At 32.2% G+C, this 24,914-nt stretch overlaps 1 protein-coding gene across 1 annotated transcript in view; it reads right to left on the reverse strand.

Annotated features, from left to right (window-relative positions):
- Positions 1-24,365, reverse strand: part of spg11 (SPG11 vesicle trafficking associated, spatacsin) — a 51,470-nt gene extending 27,105 nt beyond the window's left edge. Inside the window, exons 1-16 of the mRNA XM_058767559.1 lie at positions 24,002-24,365; positions 22,535-22,710; positions 19,408-19,635; positions 17,625-17,811; positions 15,743-15,880; positions 12,270-12,643; positions 10,886-11,031; positions 10,509-10,641; positions 8,055-8,210; positions 7,797-7,975; positions 6,191-6,367; positions 5,708-5,779; positions 5,382-5,509; positions 4,613-4,788; positions 3,161-3,356; positions 967-1,161 (exon numbers count right to left, since the gene is read on the reverse strand). Coding sequence (XP_058623542.1) covers positions 967-1,161; positions 3,161-3,356; positions 4,613-4,788; positions 5,382-5,509; positions 5,708-5,779; positions 6,191-6,367; positions 7,797-7,975; positions 8,055-8,210; positions 10,509-10,641; positions 10,886-11,031; positions 12,270-12,643; positions 15,743-15,880; positions 17,625-17,811; positions 19,408-19,635; positions 22,535-22,710; positions 24,002-24,219 — 2,879 coding nt within the window. The 5' untranslated portion in view covers positions 24,220-24,365. The remainder of the gene's footprint in view (positions 1-966; positions 1,162-3,160; positions 3,357-4,612; positions 4,789-5,381; positions 5,510-5,707; positions 5,780-6,190; positions 6,368-7,796; positions 7,976-8,054; positions 8,211-10,508; positions 10,642-10,885; positions 11,032-12,269; positions 12,644-15,742; positions 15,881-17,624; positions 17,812-19,407; positions 19,636-22,534; positions 22,711-24,001) is intronic.
- Between the last annotated feature and the right edge of the window lie 549 nt (positions 24,366-24,914).

A 24,914-nucleotide genomic window follows, 5' to 3' on the forward strand; every position in this document is an offset into this window, starting at 1 on the left:
TAAACAAATAATTATGTATACTGTATTTATGGAAAAATCTTCATAAAATGAATAATAATAATTAAAATAATTAAAGGAAAAATTAAATAAACAGAAATAAATAAATAAAAATAATTACATTACATAAAATAAAAAGAAATGAAACAGAAATAATATATACACTGTATCTCTGGAAAGATCTTTATAAAAATTAATAATAATAATAATAATATAAATTTAAAAACCTTATTTAAAAAAGAAAAAATCATTTAATAATACAATATACAAAATAAATTTTATATGGAAAAGAGCTTCATAAAAAACGTAATAAATAACATTAAAATATGTAATTAAATTTAAAAATAAATAATATTATAAATTGAAATGTCAAAAGTAAAGCTAAAACAAAAATAATTAAACAAATAATTAAACATTTTAGTTAACATTAACTAATATTTACATATAGTTATATTGAGGTGCTATGTGGTTTTAACTGTGACTGGTCTTCCATAGTAGCATGCATTTAAATCAATGATTAATAAAAAAATAAAAAAATAAATAAAAACTCAGAATAATTAAATTTCACCATATAAAAATGAGGTTGCTACAAATTTTTACAGATGTTACTGATTTTGATAATGAACAAAAATTTACATCTGCATCCTAACTCAAGCTACTACTACTATCAAATGTGCATTCCTAAGAGACAAAAGTAATATTATTATTATTATTATAATTCTAATCAGGCAACACAAACCTGTTTTTTGATTTAAAACAATATCACTCTTTAGAACATGTAGAAACTAAGAAACTAATTTTTTTTAATGAGATTTTTTTTTTTTTCAAGGAAATTTAACAGTCTGGTTTCAACAACTTTAACTTTGAAATAAATAAAGATTCAACATTTATCGTGATTAATTATCGATATCAACTTATATGAAAAAAATGATAATTTTTTGGCCATATCGCCCAGCACTAGCGTCTCACCTGTAGTGCTCCAGGTAGCAGTAGAGCAGGTACTGCAGGCTGTTCTCCAGACAGTGCAGGATGAAGCGCTGGTGAAACTCCTGCCCCTGCGGCACGGGAGGATCCTTCCCATGATGCATCACTCCTCCGGCTTGACCCAGTCGCCATAGCAACTGCTCGAAGTCCTCCATCTCCGACTGCACAAACAGGCCCTGTCTGAACACAAACAGACTAACATCAGTGCTTTGAGTTCGAATATAGGGCTGGGAAAATAACTTGATGCATCGCAAATCGAGAAATGATTCAGTATCGATTCTGAGATTTTCTGAATGCATCGCGGTTCTTTCTCGAGCCGATTCAAGCTTAGTTTTGAACAGCAGATGGCGCTGCATGCTTTAGAAACAGCCTTACTCTGCTCGTTTCCAAATCCTTACACACACTTGAACCTATAATAATCATTCATAATATTCGAAAAGGTTCACTGTGGGCTGTGTTTACATTAATCTCGCGTCATAAAAGCATTCTGAGCCGAGGTGAAATTTCAGACTCAGCCGAACGCACAAGCACTCTTTAGCGCTCTTCTTCATGAGCATTTGAGTGTGTGGATAAAAAGTAGATTACAGCGCCATCTGCTGTTAGAATCTAAGCTTAGAATCGATTCCAGAGAGAATCGCGATGCATTCAGAAAATCTCAGACTCCATCCACAAATCGATTCTGCACTGATTTATCGCCGCAGCCCTAGTCAAATGTAACCCTGGAGCACAAAAGCAGTCATAAGCAGCACAGGTATATTTGTAGCAATAGCCAACAATACATTGTATGGGTCAAAATGATCAATTTCTCTTTTATGCCAAATATCAAACCTGGAATTGCAGTTTCTTGCGGAATTATCTCGCTTGCGTGGTGCACGGCTTCAGTGCGGATGAATCTGTTTTAAGGTGAATGTGTAGCTGTCAGCCACCCCCCCGGTGTGGATGTTTACTGTACTTCGCAATCACAGATTAATCTACGTCTTGGAATATATGACCCAAATAAGAATTTTCACTGTATATTGCCATCTGAACAAGTAAGTAACAAGTCTGCCACGTTTGTTCTGACCAACTGAGGAAAAAAGCATTACAATAAATCGCGCTACCAATGGTGATTAAATTTAACGATCGGTTAACTCATATCACATCAAACCGTGCAAATTATTATTATTGTTATACTTTATTCTCAAATTATTAATGTTAACAACATCAGCATTGCGTGACAATGAGTATAGTGTGTATTAGCGTGTAGATTTCAATTTCTGTACAGTCTAATATCTAATTGTCATACCATTCGAATCTCATATTAAGAAATTCTTTTATCCCAAAAAGCAAATAATTCTTCCTTCGAACTGGTTTTCTTTAAAATACAAATCTTGTATAATCCCAGGCTATCTGTAATTAGAAGCACATTTAAAACTGGAATATAATTTTATTTCATTCACGTGTTTCATAAACACATAATCCTTTCTGGATTACAATCCGCCATCAAAATGATACATTTAATTATTCCAGCTGCTGTGAGAAAAGGCTATAAACGATCCGTCTCCTGCAGGATCCTCACATGCGATAGCCTACTAGCCGGGACAACTTCTTTATGTTTACAGAAGTGACGTAATGACGCAGTGCCATGCTCGAATTTCCTGCGAAAACCTACCCGTACCACTCAAATTAGAAAACATTATTATAAGCTAAGCGTTGTGAATCGGGCTAAAGTGAGGCGATAGTTTTGAACACTGGCTGGTTATGTATTTTGTAATCATTAACAATATTGATTTCGGATCAATTTTAACCAAAAAAAAGTTACGGACTGCAGCTTTAAGTAAAGATCATGTTCCATGAAGATATTTAGTAAATTTCCTACAGTAAATATATCAAAACTTAATTTTTGATTTGTAATATGCATTGCTAAGAACTTCATTTGAACAACTTTAAAGGCGATTTTCTCAATATTTTGATTTTTTTGCTCCCTCAGATTCCAGATTTTCAAATAGTTGTATCTCAGCCAAATATTGTCCCAACAAACCATACATCATCTGAAATCTTATTTATTCTTCTTTCAGATGAGTTATAAATCTCAATTTCACAAAACTGACCCTTATGACTGGTTTTGTGGTCTAGGGTCACATATACTAAACACGCTTTCAGTGTGCTCTGGATGTGTTTGTATGCGAGCGGCTCTGACCTGGCGAGCAGGTCCAGGATCTGATGGCGCAGGTAGCGTCCGCAGTGGCTGCTGTGGTTGATGACGTGCGGCGCGAGCGCAGGCCAGCGGGGGGCGTCGGCTGCGGTCGAGCTGCAAACCCACGCAGAGGCTCGGACAGCATCGTGAAGAGAGGTGAGATACGACCACAGAACAGCAGCGTCCCACGAACCCTGAGCTACACACAACAAACACATCCTTACCATACAGCGCCATATCAAGAGAGAACATCTTATATATATATATATATATATATATATATATATATATATATATATATATATATATATATATATATATATATATATATATACACATATATAAATAAAAGCTCTTTTATTTATAAAGCTTATCTTTTACTGTTAGAAATTAAGAATTAACATTTAATTAACACATAATATTTATTATTGTGTGTATACTGTATATGCAGTCTGAAAATTTATTTTTTATATTTATTAATACTATATTATAAATTTCGTGTAAATGTTTAAATATTTTTAATATACTAATTTATACAAGTTTTAGTATGCACAATTGCACATTTGTATATATCCATATAAATATCACCTCAAAATAAAATCCAAGAAATAATAATTTACATTTTACATGAAGGCATTAAACTTGAAAAAAAAAAAAAAAGATAATTATATTATTATAATTATATACACACACACGCATTATTATATATGCACACACATTAAATAATTAATAACAATAATAATAATTAAATAAAAACTCATCAAATTAATTACATTAATTGTAATTAATTTGTAAATTGTCTTTCATTTTTAAAATTTGAATTAATTCATTTTAATTAATTTTATAACCTGCCTTAATTTTTTAAAGTCCACCATTTTTTTCTTTACAAAATTCACAAAAAGACAGAAAGAGAATTTGGGGACTAAATTGAATAAGCAAAATGTAATTTATTATTGCTTGCTTTTGATTTTGAGGTGAAATATGACTTGTTTTGACAAAAGCTTAACAAATTAATTAAATAATTTAAAAAAAGTTCTGTGTTGGAAATTAATTTTAACCTGCTTTAATTTTTAATTTTCACTTGTTGTCTTTATAGAGTAAAAAAAAAGCAACAAATGGTTAAATAGATGCAAGAAAGAAAATGTATGCAAATAACTAGTTTTGAACTAGATTTTAATTAACTATTATTTAATAAAAACGTATTAATAAATTAAAACATTTCTATTAATTAATTTTCCATTTGTTGGGAATTAATTTGAACTGGCTTCACTGTTTAAAATTAGTTTGTCTTTACAGTGCAAAGTGGGTAACAGATAGTTACATCTGAATTAATTACAATTTATTGCATAATAAACTGTATAATTCAGAAGACGACTGAGATGGAAAAGAAATGTAATATTTGACTGTAGTTCACTCTTGTGTGACTGTTGAGGTGTTGAGCTGTGATGAACTGACCAGCCGGCTGCAGTCGGGACAGAAGGATGGAGCTCTGCGTGTCTCTGTCCCAGTATCTGACCCAGTCCAGACGCACAGGATCCAGCAGAGACCTGCAGGAGGACGAGTCCGGTTCCTGCGTGATCTCCTGCAGCAGCCGCCTGCTCTCGGGATCAGACCGGCTCATCTGAAGAACCCTGGACAGAAGATCCCACACACACCTCTCATTCACCTAAAAATATGGCCTGGTGCTCAAACCAGGGTTTGAATCCAGCTCGCAACCAGTGTTTTAGTCATAGTCTTTTGACTAAAATGGCATTTAGCTTTAGTCATATTTTAGTTTTAGTCGACTAAATCTACAGTAAATTTAGTCGGCTAAAATATAATGGGTTTTGTTACAGTGTAATGCATTTATTAAGCATTTCTCTAAAATTTCCAAAGTCATTATATAGGTTTGATATTAAGGTTTTATCATGACAGACATAAATAAATAAATGTAATATATAAATAATTTTTTTTTTAAGTATATAAATATATGTGTTTGTATTTATATATACACATAATAAATATACACAGTACACACAAATATATTATGTAAACAAAACCTTTTATTTTGGATGCGATTAATCACGATTAATTGTTTGACATCACTAAAATTAAATAAAACCACTTCTCATAAACTGCAGACTTGGCAACTTCGCCTAATCCTGACCAGGTCTCTTCCAAACATCAATAAAAGAGGCAAATAGGGAGAAGCAACATTTGAAGAAGAAAAGAGAGAAGCACTCGCCTGCTGGTGTCCAGACGGGTGGAGCATCTCGTCGCAGGTGTGGAGCACAAGTTCTCAATGGTCTGAATAAACTCCACCTGCTGTAGCTCTTCACACGAGAGGTAATTCTGCTTCTGCAGCTCCTCCACCTGGAAACGACAGCAAAGCAGATACATAAACCAGCTAAATTAACCCTTGAAATGACACTGGTGATCACACACACACAAAATAAAAACGAATTCACATATTCAACCAGAGAGAGTCTAGTTTGTAAAAACTGAGCAATTAATCCTCAAAACAAAACATATTTGTCTCTTTAAGGGTTCACATTTATTGTTTATTCTCACCATGAAGGCCCTCAGATTCCGATCGGCAGTGAAAACGCAGATGCTGTGGAGCTGGTCCTTCACATTGAAGCCCTAAAACAGAAAGTATTTAAAACATTTTTTTACTTTTACTAATCAAGGAGTGATCAAAAGTGTCAGTAAAGACACTTATAATGTTACAAAAGATTTCCATTTCAAATAAATGCTGTTCTTTTGAACTTTGAATTCATCTCTGAATCATGATGAAAAATTTAATTTATCACGTTTCTGCAAAAACATTGTGCAGCACAACTGTTTTCAACATTGATAATAATCAGAAATGTCTCTTGAGCAGCAAATCAGCATATTAGAATGATTTCTGAAGGATCATGTGACACTGAAGACTAGAGAAATTATGCTGAAAATACACTGAACAATTTACAGAATGGTTGGTCAAATAAATTCAGCCTTGCTGAAGAAAAAAACTGGATATTGTGAGATGGAGCTGTATGTGTGCTAATCTACCATGTTAGTCAGCAGTGTTTTGGCCTGCTGCAGGTCTCTGTGAGTGAGACAGGTGAAGGTGTGTCTCAGTCCCGTCTTCCTGATGTCCTCCAGACTGCATTCAACACAGCCGCGTCTGCGCAGGACAGCCTGCACATGTGGGATCCGTCTGCTCAATATAGCGTGCTGAACAACTTCCTGAAACACACACAACAAACTACAATGTGCATAGGCATTATAATCTGCATTCATATATGTCACCCTGGACCACAAAACCAGTCTTAAGTCGCTGGGGTATATTTGTAGCAATAGCCAAAAATACATTGTATGGGTCAAAAATATCAATTTTTCTTTTATGCCAAAAATCATTAGGATATTAAGTAAAGATCATGTTCCATGAAGATATTTTGTACATTTCTTACCGTAAATGTATCAAAACTTAATTTTTGATTAGTAATGTGCATTGCTAAGAACAGTCCTGTGCTCGCAGCCTGTATATTTTCATACTAAATCGTGAAATATACTACGTGCATGCAATGTTCATGGTCAGTTAAGGCATGAAGTTATCAAAAACGATTAAAGCTGCCTTAAAACTGTGCATGCATGTAATATATTTTATATGAGTCACATTTAAGAACATGTCTCTGAAATGGTTTTTCAAACTGTCCTGGAGCAGCCCAGCACTCATCTAACACACTCGATTCAACTCGTCAGCTCATTAGTAGAGACTTTAAGGCCTGAAATGGGTCTGAATAGTTAAAGAGAGTTGAGAGAAAATACGCCTCGTGTCAGATCTGTGTCATGTTCAGCAGCCGCAGCTCTTAAAGTAATAGCAGCCAAAATAACCTAATAACCAGCTGCTGTGATGTCTGTTCATCAATAACAACAGAAAAAAAGAGGAAACTTTTATAGCTTAAAGGATTCATCTATATTTAATTTAGAATTTAGTGTTTGATCATTTCAATTTCTGTATATTTCTGCTGAAGGGCACAGGCAAATATGACATTTATTATAATGGGTTTATGTGAAGATTGTTTTAAGTTCACTTAAATTAGAAGTTATTTTTTAAAAGTCTATTAAATGTTAAAATTGAGAGCTCTCAATTATACTATAATGTTGAATGGCTAGTCAGTGGTTAAATATTAGGGAAAAAATAAAAATAGAAATCAGTGTATTGGTATCAGTGATACTGGCCTTCAGTCATAAAAAAAAGATGCCATTAAACAAATATTAAAAATATACTGTCTGTACATTAATTTGAAGATTGAATGTGAAATTATTGCAATATAAAAGTATATTTAAAAACTTTAATGTTAGGTCGCGATTAATCCCATTATTAAACCCATTATTAAAAATGAATTTTAAAGACCTTGAAAACCTTTCTATTTTAGTTTTAAAAGTTATTGTAAATACAGTATTTTTTCTGAATTCCAGACAAAGAAAGAAAGAAAGAAAGAAGGTAGATATCTCTTAATCCATATTGAGATCTCTCTATTTTCAATGTTTTGTGGAAAATGATTTGTCTGAAGCAGCTGCAGCGAGTCAAACACAAACACATCCGTCTGCCAAGATGCAGGTGTTTTGGACCATGATGCATTGCTCGTGTTCAGTGTCTTTACTGACTGACCTCATCAGACAGCGACTGCCACTCCTGGTCTGTGTCAGCGATGGACGCAGGAGCGTTCGGACTCACGGAGGCCCGAGCATCGCCTCCATCAGGCCAGGGGAACTTCTTCATGTATCGGCGTAGGTCAGAGATGTAGCCGTCTAAAATCTGCACACACTCCTGCAGGTTCACGTCCAGCTCTGCAGCAACAGGACCAAACGTGAGGCCTGGGGTCACCAAACAAGAGCTCTACTCAGTGTGTGTGTGTGTGTGCTTTACCGTGTGTGCTGGTGAGGAGGACTTTGGTTTGCATGTTGAGGAAGGTTAGCGTGATGCTCAGCAGCTGATCACAGAACTGCTGACTCTGAGCTTCGGTGTGTGTGTCGTGTATTGCAGAACGCAGCAGATCCAGAGCCGGACACAGAGCCTGCACATCTGAAACACACACACAACAGACTGGAATCAGTATGACTTTCTACATGTTTTTCAAAGAAGTCTCTTCTGCTGATCAAGGCTGCATTTATTTGATCAAAAATACTGTAAAATTTGTAAAAAATATTATTACAATTCAAAACAACTGTGTTCTATGTGAATATCTGGTAAAATGTCATTTATTTCTGTGATGCACAGCTGAATTTTCAGCATCATTACTCCAGTCTTCAGTGTCACGTGATCCTTCAGAAATCATTCTAATATGCTGATTTGCTGATCAACAAACATTTCTGATTATTATCAATGATGAAAACAGTTGTGCTGCCTTTAAATTTATTTTAAATAGAAATCTTTTGTGACATTATAAAAGCCTTTATTGTCACTTTTGATCAATTTAATGTGTCCTTGTTGAATAAAAGTATTTTTTTTTAAACTTACCGACCCCAATCTCACTAATTTTCAACACTGATAATAATCATAAATGCTTCTTGAGCATCAAATCAACATACTAGAATGATTTCTGAAAATTCAGCTTTGATCACAGCAATCAATTACATTTTACAATATATTCACATAGAAAACAGCTGTTTTACATTGTAATAATATTTTACTGTTTTTACTGTATTTTTTATCAAATAAATGCAGTCTCAGTGAGCGGAAGAGACTTTTCAAAAACAAATTAATTTTAGTGTTTTTCTGTCATTTTCCATTGACTGCAATTGTTTTTATATTGAGTTAACTACAACATTTACAGACGATCCTTATACCAAATTATAGCTCTACCCCTAAAATGTGATGTAAATATTAACTTCATTTAGAAATCATTTTATATGTGCATGTGTACACACACACACACACACACACATACACACTTAAATTACAGCTGCACAGTCATTCCCAGCACGTCCTCTAAATAGCACATCCTTCATGCATCCAATACAAGCATTAAACTTCCTCTGACATCTAATATATCTCTTCTATCCTGAATCAGCTGGTTCGGTTCACTCTTCATCTTCACCAATGATTAATTCAACATCTCAATCATATTACTAGCGGCTTCCTCAATAACTCATTCCTCTTGAACACATCGCTGCGTAGATGAAATCATCTCCAGTTTTCTGATTAGTTTGTCATGTTTAAACATGAGCGTCCTTCATCAGGCTCAGACTGTGTGTCTCCTAATGTGATGAAGAGCAGGAGGTCACAACAAACACTAATGAGATGAATGTCATCAAATCTGCCAAGAACGCCCCAAAATTAAAATAATAATATGAAATTATATGCAAAGAAAGGAAAGCATATTTAAATGATATTTTCTCATTACTATAATGCAAAAAATATATAAAACATAAATAAATACATGCAGACATGTAATTATATAATATGCAATTATATAACTAATAAATAATATAATTACATAAAAATAGGGCTAAAAGAATTTAGGACAGCCTAAAAAAAAGACAATAAAGTGTGAGTTTATCAGTGCGTCATGTATTCACTCAGATAAAGACCGTCATTTTCTTCTTAAGAAAAAAATTAAGATGTTCTTAAAGGAGTCATTGGATGCCCATTTTGCACAAGTTGATATGATTCTTTAGGGTTTTAATTAAAAGTCTATAACATACTTTGTTTAAAATTTCTCAATGGTAGTGTAAAAACACCTTTTTAAACCTGTCAAAATCAGCTCTGTTTTCAGCAAGCTGTTTTTACTCCATGTTGCTTTAAATGCTAATGAGCTCTGCTGACCCCGCCCCTCTCTTCCATGGTGCAACGAGCAGTACTGTTTACTTCAGCCATGAAACTGGCTGACTAGCACATTATTTATGCGTTTATAGTAAGTGTATTTAGACTACTGTTTTTCATACAAATACCTAGAAGCCATATTATATTTTTACCATGGTATCGAGGTGCTATATTTGTGGTTTTAACTGTGATTATATGATCTAAATGTATGCTACTATGGAAAACCAATGGTTAAAAAAACACCTCAACAGTCAGAATGATTCAATTTCACCATATAAAAATGAGGTTGCTACAATTAATTGTCAATTAATAAATTAAGCATATTTTAAATGTTCATATATACACATTATAGTCAATTTATTATAATTAAAAATTACCAATGAGGTCATGAGCTCAAATAGAGGCACATTAACGACGCTCTCCAGCCTCACATTTACACTTCTGCCCTTTAATGACCCAGAAGATCAGACAGGAGACTTCTTAAGAACATTTAATTGAGCTGCTGCGGCTGGAGAAGGTCGTTAGTGATCAGAGGATCTCATTAAAGCGCTGTCTTACTCCTCAGATGGCTTTGGGTCGAGACGGCTGGCGTCTGATCGGACAGAACAAACCCAGACGCGGGGCTCAGGATGTTCTCCTTACTCTTCAGAAAGAAATCAACCGTATCCAGCTGGTGGTTCTTCAGGCCAGCCTGAAATCACATCAGAGCAAAAATATCTCATTTAGAGTCATTTCAGACACAATGCAGCCAAAGTTTTTGCTTCGGCGATGAAAAAAGTTGAAGTTGAGTTTCTTAAAATCATTTTTTAGGGTGTTATACACCTTTAAACCATTAAAACACCACATTAAATGGCTTTGAGTGCCTTAATGCCTCATTTTCTGAGTTTGCATAAACAATATTAGAGTTACTGGATATAATTTGTGTGATTATGTACCTGTAGGGCATGTATGGGTATTGAACAGCGTCCCCAGGCGTTCAGATGGCAGAGCGAGTCGACTGTACCGGCCGTGCCAAAAACCATCAGCCGGTTCAACAGCTCGTCCTGCGTCACGCAGAACAAAACCACGGACAGACCCGACGCTAAAACACACACACACACACACATTACATTAAGACAAACATTTTGGGTCATGTACTATAATAGCATCATGGTATTATTTGAAGTATACTACACCATAAATAAACACCATCATTCTGTAACATCATATATAATCAGCATACCATGGTATTACAATCACTATACCATAATACCACCACAGTATTTTTGTAAACACAAAAAAAGACTCAAATCTAATTTTTATATCGGCTGAATGTCATGAACATGTCCAGGTCACATCTCACCATATAAATCAAAAGCAAAAGAAATAAGAATTTATAGATGAAGCAATATTAGTAATTTCTATTATTATTCTCAGTGATGTTTCTTTTTATTTTGTATTAAAATAAAAATAGAAATATTTAGCTCTGCAGTACAAATGATTATTACCATCATCATCATTATTTACAAAGCAGTACAACAAATACAATGTTGTGAATTGCTTAAATGCTTAAAATGTTAAAATAAATTAATTTCAGAAAATATAAAAAAAGTTAAAATAAATAACTGCTTAAATGCACGAATAAGTAAATGCTTAAATAAATGCAGGATTTAAAAAAAATTGTTTAATAAAACTTAAATAAAAAAATAAAAAATTCTATAATGAATAAATAAATGCACAAATAAATGCCTAAATATTTATATAAATTCCTAAAGAAATACACACATAAATAATCAAATGCATGAATAAATAAATATTCATATGCTTAAATGCATAAATAAATGCTTAAATAACTGAACAAATGTTTGAATAAATGTTGGGATTTAAAAATGCTTAATACTGTAAAAAATAAATAAATAAGCAAGCAAGTAAATAAATAAATAAATAAATGCTTAATGAATTCCTAAATATTTTTATTTTATTTAAGCATTCATTACAATTTTTGATTTGCTTAAATGGTCAAATAAATGCTTAAATACATAAATAAATGCTTAAATGTTTAAATAAATATGATAATAAATGAATAAATAAATGCTTATAGCCTTACAGCAATATGAATTAGTACTTTTTTCTTTTATTTTTCAGTTTAATGAGACTTTTGGGGATAAATGGTATTAAAAAAATAAATAAAAATTAATGATCCTAAAAATAGACTTCATTTTTTTTTATTTTGTGCTAAAATATAATCTAAGCATGCTCTTGACAAGTTTTCCAGCTAAAGAAATCTAGCCAGTGCATCTGAAACAGATGATGTCTCATGAGGTCAGAGGTCAGACTCACGCTTCAGTAACAGGCACAGGTGCTCCTCAGCTGATCTCTGGACGGGGATGGCGGGAGCGTCTGTGCGATGATACATCACGCTTTGACCCTCCAGGTCCCAGTAAGCCAGAACCGTGTTTGTGTTTCCAGGACAAACGAAGGTAACGAGCGCAGAGAACTCAGAGACGTTCAGCCCTGTTGCGGTTGCTCCGTCCGGCACATCAAAGCACGTCACAGCGCCCCCTGGCTTCACGGAGGGCTGCGAGAGTGTGGCGGTGGCAGACGCCCGACGGCACTCCACATGAGGGAAATCTCTGTACCAGGGTAACCCATGAGCTGGGCGGTCCAGAGCTTTAGATCGACTATACAGCGAAGACAGACGCGCCTCCCACGACCTGAACAAAAAATGAAAAAAAAAAAAAATGAAAATTTGAGTAGTAGTAGCATATTTTTATTTAATGCCATGTCAGCACCTTAGGCTGTTTTCATGGCAAAAACAATTAAAAAAAATACAAGTATAACAAATACAATAAAAACCAGCAAACAAACAAACACAAGTTATATTACACAAGATTTTTTACATTAACATATGTGACCCAGGACCACAAAACCAGTCATGAGAGTCAGTTTTGTGAAATTGAGCTTTATACATCATGAATAAATGAGCTTTCCACTGATGTATGGTTTGTTAGTATCGGACAATATTCAGCTGAGATACAACTATTTGAAAATCTGGAATCTGAGGGTGCAAAAAAATCTAAATATTGAGAAAATCGCCTTTAAAGTTGTCCAGATGAAGTTCTTAGCAATGCATATTACTAATCAAAAATTAAGTTTTGATATATTCACGATAGGAAATTGACTAAATATCTTCATGGAACATGATCTTTACTTAATATCCTGATGATTTTTGGCATAAAAGTCAATAATCAATAATTTGACCCATACAATGTATTGTTGGCTATTGCTACAAATATGCCTGTGCTGCTTATGACTGCTTTTGTGCTCCAGGGTCACATATTATAAAAATTCTAAAACTTTTTCTAGCAAAATTATGCAAAATAACTGTTAAAGTGAGTTCACTTTATAAAAGAGTTTTCTACATACATTAAAAATTCAGCGGGGCAGTCCAAAAATATATTTGCAGAACATGCATTGAGTAGGGTCTTCACCTTTAAGCAAAAATGCATGAGTTCTATGACCTATACGACATCTTGATCAACTCTAGTTTTTAAAATGACTAAACGTTATGTATTTTCTTTTGAGCTCTTTGTGAAACTATAATAAGGCTGCAAAACGATTAGTCGCGATTAATCGGTTCAAAATAAAAGTTTATTTACACATATGTACATATTTAAAAAATATATTTGTATGTAAACACTTTATATTATATGTAAATATAACATTTTTCGTTAATATATACATGTGTGTGTGTATTTATATATACATAATAAATATACACAGTACACACACATATATTATGTAAACAAACTTTTATTTTGAATTGATTAATCGCGACTAATCGTTTTGCAGCCCTACTATACAAATGATTAAATTTAGCTGATTCTTTTGCATAGTCCGATATTTTCATTTAAATTCATTATATTTTTAATAACGACATCTATTTGTAAGTTAATCACAAACTCTGAATCAACCCAGTGCATCTGAAACAGATGATGTCTCATGAGGTCAGAGGTCAGACTCACGCTTCAGTAACAGGCACAGGTGCTCCTCAGCTGATCTCTGACGGGATGGCGGGAGCGTCTGTGCGATGATACATCACGCTTTGACCCTCCAGGTCCCAGTAAGCCAGAACCGTGTTTGTGTTTCCAGGACAAACGAAGGTAACGAGCGCAGAGAACTCAGAGACGTTCAGCCCTGTTGCGGTTGCTCCGTCCGGCACATCAAAGCACGTCTGGCGCCCCTGGCTTCACGGAGGGCTGCGAGAGTGTGGCGGTGGCAGACGCCCGACGGCACTCCACATGAGGGAAATCTCTGTACCAGGGTAACCCATGAGCTGGGCGGTCCAGAGCTTTAGATCGACTATACAGCGAAGACAGACGCGCCTCCCACGACCTGAACAAAAATGAAAAAAAAAATGAAAATTTGAGTAGTAGTAGCATATTTTTATTTAATGCCATGTCAGCACCTTAGGCTGTTTTCATGGCAAAAACAATTAAAAAAAATACAAGTATAACAAATACAATAAAAACCAGCAAACAAACAAACACAAGTTATATTACACAAGATTTTTTACATTAACATATGTGACCCAGGACCACAAAACCAGTCATGAGAGTCAGTTTTGTGAAATTGAGCTTTATACATCATGAATAAATAAGCTTTCCACTGATGTATGGTTTGTTAGTATCGGACAATATTCAGCTGAGATACAACTATTTGAAAATCTGGAATCTGAGGGAGCAAAAAAATATAAATATTGAGAAAATCGCCTTTAAAGTTGTCCAGATGAAGTTCTTAGCAATGCATATTACTAATCAAAAATTAAGTTTTGATATATTCACGATAGGAAATTGACTAAATATCTTCATGGAACATGATCTTTACTTAATATCCTGATGATTTTTGGCATAAAAGTCAATAATCAATAATTTGACCCATACAATGTATTGTTGGCTATTGCTACAAATATGCCTGTGCTGCTTATGACTGCTTTTGTGCTCCAGGGTCACATATTATAAAAATTCTAAAACTTTTTCTAGCAAAATTATGCAAAATAACTGTTAAAGTGAGTTCACTTTATAAAAGAGTTTTCTACATACATTAAAAATTCAGCGGGGCAGTCCAAAAAAATATATTTGCAAAACATGCATTGAGTAGGGTCTTCACCTTTAAGCAAAAATGCATGAGTTCTATGACCTATGCGACATCTTGATCAACTCTAGTTTTTAAAATGACTAAACGTTATGTATTTTCTTTTGAGCTCTTTGTGAAACTATAATAAGGCTGCAAAACAATTAGTCGCGATTAATCGGTTCAAAATAAAAGTTTATTTACACATATGTACATATTTAAAAAATATATTTGTATGTAAACACTTTATATTATATGTAAATATAACATTTTTCGTTAATATATACATGTGTGTATGTATTTATATATACATAATAAATATACACAGTACACACACATATATTATGTAAACAAACTTTTATTTTGAATTGATTAATCGCGACTAATCGTTTTGCAGCCCTACTATACAAATGATTAAATTTAGCTGATTCTTTTGCATAGTCCGATATTTTCATTTAAATTCATTATATTTTTAATAACGACATCTATTTGTAAGTTAATCACAAACTCTGAATCAACCCTGAGTTGACAGAGAACATTTATATGGAGCTTGTGAGCCTGCTGAACCTGATCTAAACCAGCTTGGATTTATTTGGTTTTGTCAACTCTAAACCTACTCTGAAACTCAGAGTTTGTTCATCTAGCTTCATGCAACAGGCCACTGTTGATTTATACAGTACCTGTCTGTTTGGAAAGGCTTATCCAGGACCGACAGGCTGTGGACGGAGCTCGCGAGACTGTCCTGATCCCATGATTCAGTGGGCCTGAGAAACGGCCGATTAGGGGCTGAACAACAATGAAGGTGATCTGGATACTTCCTGGAGAAAAAAAATCCACAAAAAAACCCCCAATAAGAACTAGATCAGGGGGCTGTTTCATAAAAGACGCTAAGAAAAGCGGGGATTAAAGTCCAAAACCTGACTTGAAACAACCTAACAATTTAATCAGGACTAAAGTGGTTTCATAAATGACAATTTAAGTTTATGCAATCTCACTAATTCGATCCAGGTTCAGTGAGTCAGGATAATTTGATGTGCATGCTTATTCTTAAGCAGCCGTTAATGTCGATCATGGATCAGATCGATCCACCACGGCAAACAGCGAATATATATGTGCCGTTTAATGCATTTGAGACATGGTGTTTTCCTCACAGTTAAATTCTTCATCTATAAATGTTAGAAAGTCATGCAAATATATCCATTCTGCTGTCAGGAGGCTTACGCGAGCGAACGAGCGCTGCTAAATGGAGCGCAATAGAATAGTAGCGCAATAATTTTGAGTAAAATATACATTTTGCTAAAATATTTGTTGTTGGATATTAAATGACACATGTAGAATTGTAATCCTACATGTAAGTGTATTTTTATGATAGCAGTAACTGTAAATCAAATGTAAGCTGGCTAATTACAAGCTCAAATGAGTTAAATGTGTTCCTCTTATCAGTTAAAATGTAATCTGTTTTCTATTATTTATTTTCGTTTTTAATTCAGTGATTTTAACTTTTAATTGAGTGTTTTTAATGCTTTAAAGAGCAATTTTAGATTGTAATGTTTTAATGTTCTATTATTAACCATAAAAGGTGTCATAAAATCAGAGAGAAAGGCTGCATCGCTAGAAACTGCTGATCAAATGAATGTGCAAGTAGCAACTATATTAAAATGTTTTCATATATCTTATAAAAAAAAAATAAAAATAAAAAAAGTCATAAAATTTTGGGCACAATACATTAAATGCAGTTGGCTGTAGCTGTATCTTTTTATTTATTTGATTTATTATTTAAGTTGCATTTTTTTGTATACTTTTATTTTTGGACTGATAATAAAGTCAAATAATTGTATGTGAGAGAGTCAGCTCCGGACCAGGTTAGTTTCTCAGCATTAATTTGCTTTTGGAAACCAAATCAAGTGACAATAAGTCAGACTAACTGAAATAAGCCTGGCTTATTTGGTAAAATTGTTTTATGAAACAGCCCCCTGGAAGATCTGTTGCAGTTTGTGATATTATTTAACATCAATAGGAAATATAATAAAAATAATAATAATAACAATAATGAGTATACAGCTGCAATTAATTATAGTAATAAAAGTTAGTTAAAAATAATTAATCATCCTGGATGGGGAAAAAATCTACTTAAAAAAAAAGAAATAGATATTTATGCTTTAATGCATAAATAAATGCTAAACAAAATAATTAAATGTTTAAATAAATACTGGATGGAAAAATGATAAAGTAATTAAATGCTTAAATAAATGAATACATAAATACATAAATAAATCAATAAAATAACTAAATTATTAAAAATGCTTATGTTAAAATAAATGCTCAAAAAATGGAAGATATATAACAGAAATACACACAGATATAAATAAAATATATATAATGGAAGATCTACCGCAGTTCACTTAGCGATATTTAATAACACTACAAAAACTGTATGTTATAAAGCTGCAATTAACTGCAATGTTTTATATAATAAAAACATAGTGGAAAAAAACAAAACTAATAAATAAATACATACAAATACAAAGAGAAAGCAGACTCTCGTGAGGCAGATGTGTGTACCTGAAGTAGTGGTTGAGGTCGACGGCGAGGGCTTGGTTTTGCCGGGTGACGCTCACAGCTGTACTGAGATCCTGTGAGATCTGGAAGAGACAGAAGGACGTGACGGGCGGAGAAACGTCTGCTAGACTGCAGTATGAGGGAAAATCCACCGAGGCCAAGAGTTTCCCATCAGTGCTGTCAAACACATCTGACACACAGCGTTAAAGAAACTCATACTTCAACACATGATCAAAAGAAAAGTAAACACATTTAACTGCCAAATTCTTATTATTGTAATGTAAAAATAAATAAATACTATATTTATAATTACAGTATTTATACATTACGATAGCATTTATTGAACTGACTTTAAAAACCACAGATATTTCTTTCTTTCTTTAAATGTAATGAAATCTTAATTGCACTAAAAACAGACTTCATTTTGGTTATGTATACATGTGCTGTAATAATAATACTAGTAATATTATATTATGCCAATTTGATGCTCAGTTATTAATAATGGTTCTTATTATCAATTTTGAAAGTTTTGGCTGAATAATATTTCGTAAAAATCATGATACATTTCATTTTTCAGGATTCTTTGATGAATAGAAAGTTCAAAAGAACAGCATTTATTTGAAATATAAATATTTTGTAATATTATAAGTGTCTTTACGGTCACTTTTGATATTCTAATCTTTGCTGGATAAAAGTATTAATTTCCTTCCTTTCATTTTCAAGAATAGAGAGTATATTTACTAATAAGTAATATGTATATTTATTTATTTATTTAGATATTATATATTCTTCTTGAATATATAAGTTCATATTATACATTCATATTAATATAATATTTGCACTATTTAAGAACAACAGACGATATAATAATACAAGTATACAGCTGCAATTAATTATATACATATTTTAAAATTATATACTCATTAAATAATATAATATCAAATACTATTATTATGAATATAGCAGTACTGTATATTTTTTATTAATATAATAATTACTGTTTATTTTTACATATTTAAACATTTTATATATATATATATATATATATATATATATATATATATATATATATATATATTTATTTATTTGTGCTGTCAAGCGATTAATCGCATCCAAAATAAAAGTTTTTGTTTACATAATGTGTATACTGTGTATATGTATATATAAACACACACACATGCACGTATATAGTTCAGAAAAATGTTATGTTTATATATTAAATATATTTATATATGATATAATTTATATGAATATAAATATATACATGTAAATATTTTCAAAATATATGCTGTATGTGTGTGTCTTTATTTATACATAATAAATATACACAGTACACACAGATATTATGTAAACAAAAACTTTTATTTTGGATGCGATTAATCACGATTAATCGTTTGGCAGCACAAATATATATATATATATATGTGTGTGTGTGTGTGTGTGTGTGTGAGTGTATAAGAATACATACAGAAATAATTATTGTTGTTATTATTACATTATATATTTAATATTAGTTTTAAACAATATTGTAATATAATATTACATGTAATATAATATTACATATATTATAATATAAAATATATTATTATTACTATTATTATAAACAAATATTTGAAATGTCATCCAGTCATGTAAAATTACAACAAAAATATGTTCAAATGGTTGCAAATAAACAATAATCTAATCTGAAGAGTGAGTTTTGGTTCAGAGAACGACATGTATTTTCTATCCTGTGGATATGTGACTGATGATGACCGTGTTATGTGCATCATACGGTGAAGGATACATGCGAGTCCAGTCCTGAGCAGAATGAAGAGCGTTCCCCGACAGAGCCGGCAGTCGGCGCAGGCGTCCTCGGTCTGGAGGGGTGCAGCGAGCCGGACGCAGGACAGTGTCTCCAGCTGCGCCGTGTCCTCCGTCCAGCGGAGCTGCAGCAGCAGACGTGTGTTCAGCAGCAGCACACAGCGGCCGTCAGCGAACCACAGCAGCCTCAGCGACAGCAGCTCCGCCACGTCTGCACACAAACACAGCGCTTCACCATCAACAGATCAGGGCTCGAGGAGAACGGGAGGCTATATGTGACCCTGGACCACAAAACCAGTCATAATAGCACAGGGATATTTTTCTTTTATGCCAAAAATCATCAGGATATTAAGTAAAGATCATTTTCCATGGAGATTTTTTGTAAATTTCCTACTGTAAAAATATCAAAACTTTGATTAGTAATATGCATTGCTAAGAACTTCATCTGGACAACTTTAAAGGCGATTTTCTCAATATTTAGATTTTTTTGCACCCTCAGATTCCAGATTTTCAAATAGTTGTATCTCAGCCAAATATTGTCCAAACCATACATCAATGGAAAGCTTATTTATTCAGCTTTCAGATGGTGTATAAATCTCAATTTCAAAAAATTGACCCTTATGGCTGGTTTTGTGATCCAGGGTCAAGGCTTTAAGTGAATGTGTGTCAGTATATTGCATTCATTAGGAGGATTTCAAAAAGCGATGCAGCCTACCCTGCTGAAAAAAACCCCCAATAGAACCATCAGAAATCCTAATGGTTTCCACTACAAATACCATTACAAACCATCAACTTTTAACCATTAAAAAATGGTTTTCTGTAGTGCGTTTTGGGACACATTCCATTAGGATTTAGTGGCTTTAACAAGCCACCAATAGAAGGTGAACAATTACCAGTAGAGACCAACAGGGTCCATTAAAGTTTCCATTAAAACCAACACAAGTCCCATTATAACCAGTAAAACCATTACTAATTCTGTGATGTGTCTATTGTTTTTTTGTGTCAAAAGATGTTAAATAAATGTATGTGTGTTAAATAAACCTACTGTAGGCTATTTGAAAAATGAGTGCATTTAATTTGCATCACTTCGTATTTGTCTTATGGTTTGTAATTTGCGTGTATTTGTAATTTGCTTTTAAATAAAAAAAAAAAAAAAAAAATAGATGGACCGTTTTTTGATAAAGAAGACAAGAGTGCAGGTACAGTAGGAAGCACACTTCTGATTATGCATATAAATATGTATTGTGTTGTTAATGCTGAGCTCCGCGTCATGTGAGCGCAGTGTTCGTTTAATGTTTAATTTAAGTGTAAAGTATGCTCAGCTCTAATTATGCATGGGCTACATCTGAATTGTTTTGTTAATGCTGAGCACATGGTTGCTGTCCAGGACTGAAGTCTTTCACCTTTTGCATGTCAAAGTTTTTTGTCGTTGTCTTGTGTTCACTTGTGTCTGTTTTGTTGAATATACCTATTCTTTGGCCAAATAAAATTTTTAACTATATTTCTGTTAAATGTGGTGTGTACCATATCTGCTTTTATTTATATATATATAAAAAAAAAAAAAAAAGATATAATTTTTTTATGGAGTAACTTTGACGTCATGAATATTGATTATTTTCTTAGCACCCCCACACATTGGTCTAGCCCCTGGCTTCAGGATGAACAGATCAGGGGTTGATGTGAACGGGAGGCTGTTTTCTCACCGGGGTGTTTGTGTCGAACGCACTGCAGCAGCGAATCAGACGATCTCTCACACAGCAGAAGCGGCTGATCCTGAGGATCCAGCTCATACAGCCTCAGCGCACACCGAGAGTCCAGCAGCAGCAGCTTCAGCTTCACGTCCCGACCGCTGCTCTCCCACTGATCCTCCCACAGAACACTCCAGAGCAAAGACATGGATATATTTTTATTTTTCAGAAAGAATATATTTAAAAATAAATAAATAAATGCACGAGAAAAAAAATATATAATGTATATGTAAAAGCATTAAATAAATAAATTAAATATTATTATATTAATATTATTACAAATAATAATTGTAATGCACATGTACATAATATAAAATTGATTGCAATTTACTTTGTGATCTTTAATAACAGTAGTAATAAGAATAAAATGGCACAAACAGAATGCAAACGTCTCATATTAAATAACTATTAAAATTAATGTTTATGATTAATAATAATTTAAAATATATATTCAACATAATTATTCATAATATATTTAATATTATAATAAATACATGTAGTATATAGTTATTATTACTATATTATAAATAATGATCATTATGATGCAAAATTTGCAGTTTACTTAATATAATAATACAACTGCAAAAACAGAACACAAACATTAAATATTAAATAACTATGACTATTAATGTTATACAGTACTATCTTATACACACACATTTTTCTATTATTATTATTATTATTATTAATAATAATAATGTTCACATTTTAAATATTTAATATATAATTATGATATATTTAATATAATATTTAATATATTTATTTTTAATAAATAAATATTATTATTATTATACTATAAATATTCAATAATAATAATAATTATGATTTAAAAATGATTGCAGTTGACTTTTGATACTTAATATAATAATAATGATAATAATAATAATGTAAAGTATACAGCAGCATTTTTATATATAATTGCTGCATTGTTTTATATAATAGATACAAACATAACATATTAAATAACTATCGCTAATAATATTATACAGCACTAAAATATTTGAATTTTATTAAAATAAATTAATAAAATATTAAGTATTAAGATAGCACTGAAATATTTAACCTTTTGCATGTCAAAGTTTTTGTCGTTGTCTTGTGTTCACTTGTGTCTGTTTTGTTGAATATACCTATTCTTTGGCCAAATAAAATTTTTAACTATATTTCTGTTAAATGTGGTGTGTACCATATCTGCTTTTATTTATATATATAAAAAAAAAAAAAAAAAAGATATAATTTTTTTATGGAGTAACTTTGACGTCATGAATATTGATTATTTTCTTAGCACCCCCACACATTGTTCTAGCCCATGGCTTCAGGATGAACAGATCAGGGGTTGATGTGAACGGGAGGCTGTTTTCTCACCGGGGTGTTTGTGTCGAACGCACTGCAGCAGCGAATCAGACGATCTCTCACACAGCAGAAGCGGCTGATCCTGAGGATCCAGCTCATACAGCCTCAGCGCACACCGAGAGTCCAGCAGCAGCAGCTTCAGCTTCACGTCCCGACCGCTGCTCTCCCACTGATCCTCCCACAGAACACTCCAGAGCAAAGACATGGATATATTTTTATTTTTCAAAAGAATATATTTAAAAATAAATAAATAAATGCACGAGTAAAAAAAAATATATAATGTATATGTAAAAGCATTAAATAAATAAATTAAATATTATTATATTAATATTATTACAAATAATAATTGTAATGCACATGTACATAATATAAAATTGATTGCAATTTACTTTGTGATCTTTAATAACAGTAGTAATAAGAATAAAATGGCACAAACAGAATGCAAACGTCTCATATTAAATAACTATTAAAATTAATGTTTATGATTAATAATAATTTAAAATATATATTCAACATATAATTATTCATAATATATTTAATATTATAATAAATACATGTAGTATATAGTTATTATTACTATATTATAAATAATGATCATTATGATGCAAAATTTGCAGTTTACTTAATATAATAATACAACTGCAAAAACAGAACACAAACATTAAATATTAAATAACTATGACTATTAATGTTATACAGTACTATCTTATACACACACATTTTTCTATTATTATTATTATTAATAATAATAATAATGTTCACATTTTAAATATTTAATATATAATTATGATATATTTAATATAATATTTAATATATTTATTTTTAATAAATAAATATTATTATTATTATACTATAAATATTCAATAATAATAATAATTATGATTTAAAAATGATTGCAGTTGACTTTTGATACTTAATATAATAATAATGATAATAATAATAATAATAATAATAATAATGTAAAAGTATACAGCAGCATTTTTATATATAATTGCTGCATTGTTTTATATAATAGATACAAACATAACATATTAAATAACTATCGCTAATAATATTATACAGCACTAAAATATTTGAATTTTATTAAAATAAATTAATAAAATATTAAGTATTAAGATAGCACTGAAATATTTAATTATTGTAACAATACTAATTATTGTTTTTAATAATGTATTGATTTTAATAACTTAATGTAATAATTTATATATTACATGTACAGGCTATATAACACACACACACATATATATACACACATACATACATATAATATACATGTACATATTACATAAAATACTGCAGATTACTTAAACAATGGAAATACAACAATAAAATAGAAAATAACAGAAAGATTAAGTAAACAGCTGCAATTAATTGCAATATTACATATAATAAATGCATAAATATTACATATTCCATATTCCATGTACAGAACAAAATCTTAAGGATAAGCAGCCATTCAGGTATGAGGCTCAGACTCACTCGGTGCAGGTGTGCTGGAGTGTGTGCAGCGTTGCTCTGCTGTCAGAGATGCTCCTCACTCTCGCTGCACCGGCTGCATTCACACAGCACAGCACCGACGGGCCTTTACTGAGCTTCACCGCCGCCGCCGCGTCCTCCAGCGCTCCGCAGACATCGCGCTCCGCCAGCAGGTCCACCTCCAGCGCGCCACACTCACCGCTGCTCCGCGCCCTCAGCATCGCCAGCCGGAGCACTCCGCGAGGTTCAAGAGAAATCCTCAGGGACGAAGCTAAAGCGTTTGTTCTGATGTAAAACCATGAGCCTCCATGATCTAAACAAACCACAGCTGATTCTCACATGATCGTCAGTCACATGGTCAAAGCGACGGCAGGAAAACCAATCAAACACAGAGCTAATCCAACCAAAAACAGTTAATCGATTTATATTTACTCACACTATGTGTAAAAAAAAAAAAATAATAAAATAATTATATATATAGCAATAATTGTATTATTATTAATATTATTATTATAGCCATTTAAAATATATCCATAAAAAATTAAATACAGAATATTTATATATATTTGCATTTAACCCTCTAAAAATTAATTTATTTTTAGACGTTAATTTTTTTTAAAAGAATGATTTAACATGATTATGAGGAACAGCTTTACCTCTGTTTGTATGTGATTAATAAGAGAAATACAATTTATGAAAAAATAAATATATGGATAAATACATAACACGTTTTTGTTTTGTTTTGTTTTGCATTACATATATTACAACTTATAGTATTTAAAAGGTGTTTGTCATAAAATATACTACTACTACTACTACTACCAGACATGTTCACAAGTCTCTGAGGTCCAAGTCACCTCTCAAGTCTTTGTTCTATTTATTAGCAACAGTTCTTTCAGCTAGTTATTGAGGCTAA

Source organism: Onychostoma macrolepis, chromosome 25, assembly GCF_012432095.1.
Source record: "Onychostoma macrolepis isolate SWU-2019 chromosome 25, ASM1243209v1, whole genome shotgun sequence".
Taxonomy (NCBI): domain Eukaryota; kingdom Metazoa; phylum Chordata; class Actinopteri; order Cypriniformes; family Cyprinidae; genus Onychostoma; species Onychostoma macrolepis.